Here is an 8,648-nt window from a genome sequence, read left to right as displayed (position 1 = left end):
CGCACAGGTGCTACATCAAGCGGAAGCTATCACTGCGCTGCATTTACAAGCACCAGCGGCTTGCGTGGGTGCTGATCAGCAAGTACGACAAGCGCAAAAGGCGATATGAAAAAAGGACACTGATAATTGCCTTTTTGTCTCAAACAAAGTCACATTATTGCGACGAACGGGATAACACTTACAGCCAACATGCGGGCAGTCTCACTTAGCTTCTGATCGGCAAGGTGACAGGCACTGCACTTCAAGTGGAACAAGCTATGAAACATGCAGCAGGTGTCCGGATCGTACGTTTGAGCTCTTCCTCCAGCGACGATAGGCAAGGAGGATGTGTAACTTGCTTGAATGTTCGTCTAAGTTGCTTACTGACATGTAAGTAATCATGTGCATAGTGCTTTGTGATCGTGGCTTGCTTCTAATATTCGTATTTCCTTCCTGAGGCAAGTGTGAAGATAAGTGCCAATTGTAACTGGGCGGACCGAGTAAGCACAACAAATACCAGAAATAAATCATTATTAGCGCTACAGGTAGCGAAAAAGAAACATAACAATGGGTCAGGAAGTTAAAATGAGGCATAGAACAAAACAGGCAGGGTTGCCGCATGGTGATTTTTAAAAGTGAAACAATGTGAGTGCACTAAGTTTAAGTGAAATGTTTGAGTGTGGTAAGTGTACATGCTCGGATGACCTTTGGTTTTTGTACTTGCTTCTTTATCTTCATTAATATTCTTGCAATAGACCCAGTCGATTATGGCCTTTTTTTGCTTTATTTTCAATTTGTATCTTCATTCAGACAATTAATTTCTAATAGTCTGAGTCAACTGCCTGATGGACTGTTCCAAGCCACTCCCAACTTAAACAATTTGTGAGTCTTAGTTTGGCAATGCAATTATATTTTGTGAAGTTCTCGACTCGCCCTTACCAAGCCCCGTGTTACCTGGCTATCACCCACTGAGGATATCTATCATGAATAAAGACTCCTCTTTGACATCACCTCGTGAGACAAACAATGAACATCAGAGAAGACTGTCGAAGCAGTTTTCAAATGCAGTAATTTCATACAGCGTACGTTTGCCGTGTAAGAGAGGTTCCGGGTACCACTTTCCGTGCCAAAATCCGTATTGGCGCTACAGATTTTTTCAAATTGTGTTTCATACTACTTTTCGTCACGGAGAATCAGTGTGGACTGGCTTTCATACGAACCATGTTCGTGTGGAGATTTCGCATCATCGGTCGCAGACAGATTTTTCGCTTACAAATTTGGTACAGGGAACATCGATTTTCCACCAGAAGTTTTGATTTCAGTACATTTTCAAAATAAAAAGGAATAGTGTGAGAGTATAACGTGTTGCGATCGTAATCTAGTCAATGACGGCAAACACATACATGTAAGTTCCGTATTCCGGATTATCACATGGCACGTGATTGTTGCCCCTACTCCAGCGAATCAGCACCTTTCGCGCCGCTTGTAATAATATGCAATATTGCATGCAAAAAATGGTTTATTTGCTAGCAAAAAAATAGTTTATTTCAGTGATCGCGTGGCACGACGACTCTGTAGACTGTACGACTCTACGACGAGTCACAGTGTAGCATTGAGACGAAGATGGAATTCTTGGTGCAGATGGACATCCCGGCAATAGACATGGCCTCGGACGTCTGCCGTGTGGTGCTTGTAGGGATCATTTGTTCAGTCATGTTGGCAGCCTGACCGTCGGTAAGCTTGTAAATAAGATTCAGTTCTGCTCGACGTGGTACTGTGATCACAAACAATTATTTGAAATAACACAAATTCAACTCAGCGTCGTGCGTTTTCAGATCCTCGCCAATTAACTGCCTGTGTGTGGTTTTCATGTGCCACGCAAAACTCTTACCAGGCTCATCTGTCCTCTGCCTTCATCTTTGCTTGAACAACAAACACAACAATTCAGGAATGTTTTGCAATGAAAATTACAGCTATCTGGAGCTGAAAAAAAAGAAGAAAATTTGTCCTCAGAATTACACACCAGGGAGTCGTCAAATACTTGCACATGTTGCAGTACTGTATTTGACAACTTCCTGATACACATATAAACATGAAGAAACTCTTTGTGGTAGCACTCTTAAGTTTTCAGCTGAATTTGTGATTCTGCTGTATTTTCTTGTCGTTGTCATGTCTTTTGCTATGACGATGCGGTGCCGGCATTTTTTTTCTGTCTCCGTCTTTCAGTACCCTTTATTCTCGGATGGCCTGTAGGAGACTTTTTGTTAGGGTGTAGGAGAAATATCTTCTTTTTTCCTGTTTTGATAATGATAGCACATCAATATACGTTGTGGTCATAGTGTGTTGGCATTTGGGCTAATTTCAACAGCAGCCCAATGGTCTGCTCTGTGGACCATGTTATAAATTTGTTATCGCATGGTTGCTGCGGGCCTTATGGCATATTATTGCCCCTCGATGTTAGCCTTTCGTCCTACGGCCCTCGGGCTAACCTCTCGGGGCAATAAGTATACAATAAATGAGAAGGCCGAGGGTTTATGACCAATATAAACTATTATAAAAACCGAGGTCCCCGAGGTTTTATTTTTAGTTTTTATGGGTCACAAACCCAAGGCCGGAGCATTTATTGTATTAAGAATCAACTAGTAAAAACTCCTACTCAATTTCCAACAACAAAATTAGTGGACAGCTGTTATTTGTGTTGCTATGACAACTCGTGTGCTGGACGAGTATTTGTTGTGAATAGATATCCTTAGCAAAAAAAACGTAAACGCAAACCTTTCCGTACTTCGGATCGTTCAAGCTGACTTAGCACAAAGTACGTTATAGTTGAGACGAAGTAGTCGTGACAACCATGGCGGTATGAATTTTCGTGGAAACAGGTGCGGGAAATTCAAAATTTTGAACCAGGAATTAGTTTGCTGTCGTTCCGAAAGAATACCTTGGCGAGGTCTTTTACTCTGGAATAGCAAAAGCACGGCGAAAATGAGTTTTCGCTGTTCCCAGGTCCTGGAAAAACCTTTCCTAAACGCAGCCCCGAAGACTGTAAGAGTTCTCCAGCTCCAGCACGTCTGGGAGAGGCCGATGAATTTCTTCTTCAGGAGAGACGTGGAACTGGTCCTTTGTTTCCCAGATGGGATAGAGGGAGAAAGGCACGAAGCAGAGAACGCAGACATTGTCAACTGAAAGGCAAAACTCGCCAAAAAAGCTTAAAGTCACAAGAGGAAGCAATCTCGACTCTCATCTCGATCTGCACGTGCTTTTTATCTCCCGCCAGTTACAAAACAATGCGAGCTTTTGCATTTTTTGCAGAATTTCCATAACGAACGTCGGCCCGTTATTTTGAGCTCTGTAACGTTTTTCCGTTATCCAATAACGTCTTTTGTCACGGCTGGGAGTGAGTACCGTAAAAGTTAGCGTTATCGTACTTTTGCTAAGGATGTCTATTGGTTCAATTTCTTTTACTCTTCATAGGCTATCAGATCATTTTCCTTGTTCGGTCTATTTATAACCAGTATCTATAATGAGAGTGTGGTCTGTCTCCATGGTTACCGGTGTTCATTTCATAACTATAGCCACTTCTCCTTGTTAGACCTTATCTGGAAGGCCCATTCTTGCATATTCCAACAGCATCCAAGGGAGCTAGCTCTCTTGGTTATGCGGACTGGGTCCGATCCTAAAAATGCTGTTTTTATGAACTGGTTTTAGGGGCCGTCCGGGGTTACCGATTGTTTTTACAAAACGAAAAGTTTTAGTATTTTTCAGCCCCCACCCACCCACCCATCTTTTCTGCAGGTAAAACGAATTCCAATAAAATATTGATGTCAATTTTCGACACCCAGAAGTAACTGGACATTCTCCATCTACATTCAATAATTATTTTCAAAACGAAACTCCATCAAACCCACCCACCCACAAACGAAAACATTTCGTTTTGAAAATATTATTGGTAACCTTGGACGGCCCCTTATTGGAAATGATATGATTATGTTGAATAAACAAGGTTTGTGTCAATGGGAGATTGACTTGGAGTTTTTACGAGTTGATTCTAATATGCCATAAGGCCCTTGCAACTATGCGATAACATAATACTTATCTCACTGCTCGAAAACGACATAATATAAATCTGTAGCACCTCTACGGGTTTTAACTTTTAACACACGAAAAATCGTACTCCGGAACCTTTCTATTGCTAGTGACTCATAAATTGTTCACTTGAGGGAGCAATCCTGACCTCGGTCTACATCTACATTTTTTTTAACTCCTGCCAGTTACAAAGCGGTGCAGGTTTTCGCATTTTTGCAGGATTACGATATCGAACGTCGGCTCGTACTTTGAGCCCCTTATCGTTTTTCGGTTACCCAGTACCGTCTTTTGTCACCGCGGAATACTAGTACTGAGTAATTTACCGTTATCGTCCCAGCTACAGATCTCTAGTATCTGCTTTGTACTACCTACTCCCCAACTTTTTTGCCTGAATTCCATGGAAACGTACTTCCAGCGCCGGTTTTATCTCTCCTCTGTACCTGTATACCTCAGCCATGCCGATTGCTTTAGAATCACCCACTGTATATTCCAACCATGGTATTATCACATAGCTGGGTTGCAGCACTGCCTTAACCTGCACTACAATTGCCTTAAATCAAATCAGTTGATCCCCGAGCTGCAGAGAGTGCTCAATGTCCGAGACAGAGCTTAGTACATACCAGACTCAGAGGAGGACGTTCAGGTTTTTTGTAACTGTGAGTTGCATGCTAGGAATCATCAGACAACTGACACTTGCATCTGCCCAGCAGTCTGCATATATATATATAAACACATAGAGCCAAAGAAGTAGTAGTATTGACATATCCACGGCAAGCCGCTTATATACAACAGCATGGGAGAGGATCACAAAAATAATAATAAATTGTTTGGGAAATCCATGCTACTATCGAGTATTCAACAATGACGGGTGTGGGGTTATACCAATGTTGTGAACCCTCTAGTTCTCTAAAGTGTCAGGAACGAACGACCACACGGCACGAGGACAACTTTTTCTCTTCACAGTATATTTCACTTCCATCGACTAATAATAATGAACATTGAATAACTAACACTAAAACCCCCAGGTAGTTATAGCGTGAAAATGACAGCGTATATGAGAAAAGCATACGCATACAACATACAACTACAGCGCACACAGTAAACCGCACATAGCGCATGTAGCATTTGCCACGTCATAAACATCAACGGTACGGCAGAGTCGGGATACAACTGCATTGGAACGAACACAATGTCACAAGCGAGAAGGCCTTTCACTCTTGAGAACTTGTAGTTTCACAACATTCTCCCCACCAAAGGGCTTCTCATCGCCGTACAACAACTCACAAGTCAAACGATTTGGGGCTTACTACGCGTCATCCGCTGCTGCGAAGTTGGCCATGTTAGAATATCACTAATACCCACCACTTCGGCCAACTCGATTTCGCGAAGCTTGCCGCTGTGGGCTGTCGCACACGACACTGTCATCGATCCACTTCGACATGGGGCGGACGCTGGACCAGACAACACACAACCGATACTTTCACCAAGCTCGCCACTGTGGGCTGTCACACACGACACGGTCACCCGTACACTGTCTCAACCCGGGGCAGGCGCGGGACCCGAGGACACACATCCGATTTCTGTGTTCCACACAGTCTCGCCGTTGACCTCTTCCGTGCTAACCAGTATCGCCCTTCTCATTGCCTTAGCTTCTACACCTTGCGCCTCTACGTCTTGCGCCCTTACGTCTTGCGCCTCTACGTCTTGCGCCTCTACGTCTTGCGCCTCTACATCTTGCGCCTCTACGTCTTGCGCCTCTACGTCTTGCGCCTCTACGTCTTGCGCCTCTACGTCTTGCGCCTCTACGTCTTGCGCCTCTACGTCTTGCGCCTCTACGTCTTGCGCCTCTACGTCTTGCGCCTCTACGTCTTGCACCTTTACGTCTTGTGCCTCTACGTCTTGCGCCTGTACGTCTTGCGCCTCTACGTCTTGCGCCTCTACGTATTGCGCCTCTACGTCTTGAGCCTCTATGTCTTGCGCCTCTACGTCTTGCGCCTCTACGTCTTGCGCCCTTCCGAGCGAGGCAAGCAAATCTCGCTTTGCTTCCTCATATGTACTGACGGCGATGCGCTCGTCCATCTTCTTGAGCGTTTCGTTAACCTCTGTGCCAAGCGCACCCTCTTGCCGTCTAGCACTGCGCTCGTCGAACTCCTCGCACTGTCGGAGCCTCTTCTTTACATGTTCTCTCAACTCATCGCCTTCCAATCCTAACAGAATTCCATTGGCGATAAAGCGGGCTTCCAGAATTCCTGTGCCGTGCCCGCTTCGTATCCTGGCGTGGTCGCCAAATGTTGTGAACCCTCTGGTTCTCTAAAGTGTCAGGAACGAACGACCACAGGGCACGAGGACAACTATTTCTCTTCACAGTATATTTCACTTCCATCGACTAATAATAATGAACAATGAATAACAAACACTAAAACCACCAGGTAGTTATAGCGTGAAAATGGCAGCGTATATGGCAAACGCATACACATACAACATACAACTACAGCGCACACAGCAAACCGCACATACCGCATGTAGCGTATGCCAAGTCGTAAACATCAACGGCACGGCGCAGTCGGGATACAACTGCATTGGAACAAACACAATGTCACAAGCGAGAAGGCCTTTCACTCTCGAGAACTTTTGGTTTCACAACAACCAAATTCCCATGATGTGAAAGTACAATTATTGATGAAAGCACTAGGTGATCTGCACTCTACAATGTGACCACAGAGCCACAGGCATAAACAAATTGCTGTATACTGCCTCCCAATAGCCTCTGTCCGCGCTTTAAGAGAGCATGTCTGAGAAAACCAAAAAGAAATTGCAAGTCCGATTTCGCTCGAATTTTGCAGGTAAGTTTCCTTTGGGATGTAGACTGACTGTGCAAAACCCGCGGAAATGTTTCTAAAGAGAACCTTGATATTGGCATACCTAACAAAATGGCAGAAAAATCACATGATTCGTGGGACTGCAAACGAGCCACGCCACAGCGTACAAGAATAAACTAAAGCTACTAACTAAACTCCATCTAGCCAACATTGCCTCACCTAAGACGAGTTTTTGGGGCGGGGCCGCTTAGCAATACCAGCATCTCAGAAAACAAGGGCCATCATTCCTTGACGCCACAAATGGTAGTCTTGAAAACAGCGAAATTACAAGCGCTGATAAAACTGCGAGCTACGTCCTCAATTAGCAAACACTATACACCGGCAGATAGTAGAACACATCTTCTAGCACTGAGGACATGTCCCCATCGTCCTTTTGGGGTTTTCTTGAAATATAAAAAATTGAAATTTCCCTTCAAACATGTTGAAATATGTGCAAACTCATACCTGCGAAGTAAAGCTCGCCCCTGCGCCATGTCCAGTCAGCAATTTCTCCTACAACACCACTCCCAACTCTGCAGAACAAAGTGTATTGTTGACTCTGACAACGAAAAGCAGCGGTGATCACTGTTCACTTGAAATGACAAGCTTCTCCTTGCGCCACCAACATTTTTCCGTGCAACAGTTCACGCAAAAGTGACTGAAACTTTGGGTGTAGTTTTTTTAGTTTTACAGCAAGAAGAATGATGAAATCACGTGCCTTAATGCTTAACGCTTTCTTGTTCACGACACGGTGCACACGGTTACTATCTTTCCTGAGGCGCTATTCGGAATTGAGCATGGCGGAGGAAAAAAGACGCATTATATTTACTGCATGCTCTACTCAGAACCTTCAGAACCTAGCGTTCTAGCAATAGACCTATTGCATTGGCAATAATTCGTTGAGATAGTTCCTCTTGCAGTAAGAACAGGTATGCATTCTTTCACACTAATCTCGCTCATCCCAAATAACGTCGAGCATGCTATCAAGGTCGCATGAAGTTGACCAACGCGCGGCCGTGGCCTACACTGGCTGCATGGGGTATGCGGCGGAGTTCCAAAATGGCAGATTTCTTACATCGTGAACAACGACGTTACAAGATTTGACCCTATTCATCCTAATCCCTGTGCTGAATGTTGAGGTAAAGCCCGGATGGAAGGCCTCCCACATGACCTGCATGCTCTTGAGCTGGGCATGAGGATTCTCTATATCCCGATCGACGGGCGATCCACATAAGTGCATGTGCGTGATTTCATCATTCCTCTTGCGTAAAATTCAAAAACTACACGCAAAATTTCAGTCACTGTTGCATGAACTGTTGCACGGAATAGTTTTGGTGGTGCAAGGATACTTTAAGCTTGTCGTTTGGAGTGACAAGTGATCGCCGCTGCTTTCATTGTCAGAGTAAACAATACACTTCGTTCTGCAGCGTTGGGAGTGATGTTGGAGTAGAAAATGCTGACTATCGACATCGCGAAGAGCAAGCTTTCCTGCGCAGGAATGAGTTTGGACGTATTTCAGCATGGTAACATAACATGTTATTGCACATGTTTTTGGTTTAATTTTTGTGCCTTTTTCGTGCTTTGGAGTTATTTGTTGTTTTTAGACTCTTGATAGTAGATCTACATGACTTGCATCAAAAAAATAAAAAAATAAAAAAAATAAAAAAGTGTCAGCATGGTTGAAGGGAAAATTTCAAGAAAATTGCGAGAAAACCCAAAAAGGATGAG

At 44.1% G+C, this 8,648-nt stretch overlaps 1 protein-coding gene across 1 annotated transcript in view; it reads right to left on the bottom strand.

Moving 5' to 3' along the window:
• The window catches only part of LOC135821692 (uncharacterized), a 27,681-nt gene extending 19,291 nt beyond the window's left edge, over positions 1–8,390 (bottom strand). Inside the window, exons 1-3 of the mRNA XM_065334690.1 lie at positions 8,334–8,390; positions 6,580–6,636; positions 5,869–6,372 (exon numbers count right to left, since the gene is read on the bottom strand). Coding sequence (XP_065190762.1) covers positions 5,869–6,372; positions 6,580–6,636; positions 8,334–8,390 — 618 coding nt within the window. The remainder of the gene's footprint in view (positions 1–5,868; positions 6,373–6,579; positions 6,637–8,333) is intronic.
• Between the last annotated feature and the right edge of the window lie 258 nt (positions 8,391–8,648).

The sequence above is a fragment of the Sycon ciliatum genome, chromosome 7, assembly GCF_964019385.1.
Source record: "Sycon ciliatum chromosome 7, ocSycCili1.1, whole genome shotgun sequence".
Classification (NCBI taxonomy): Eukaryota; Metazoa; Porifera; class Calcarea; order Leucosolenida; family Sycettidae; genus Sycon; species Sycon ciliatum.
Note: the sequence above shows the minus strand (reverse complement) of the source record. Positions and strands in the feature narration are given on the sequence as shown.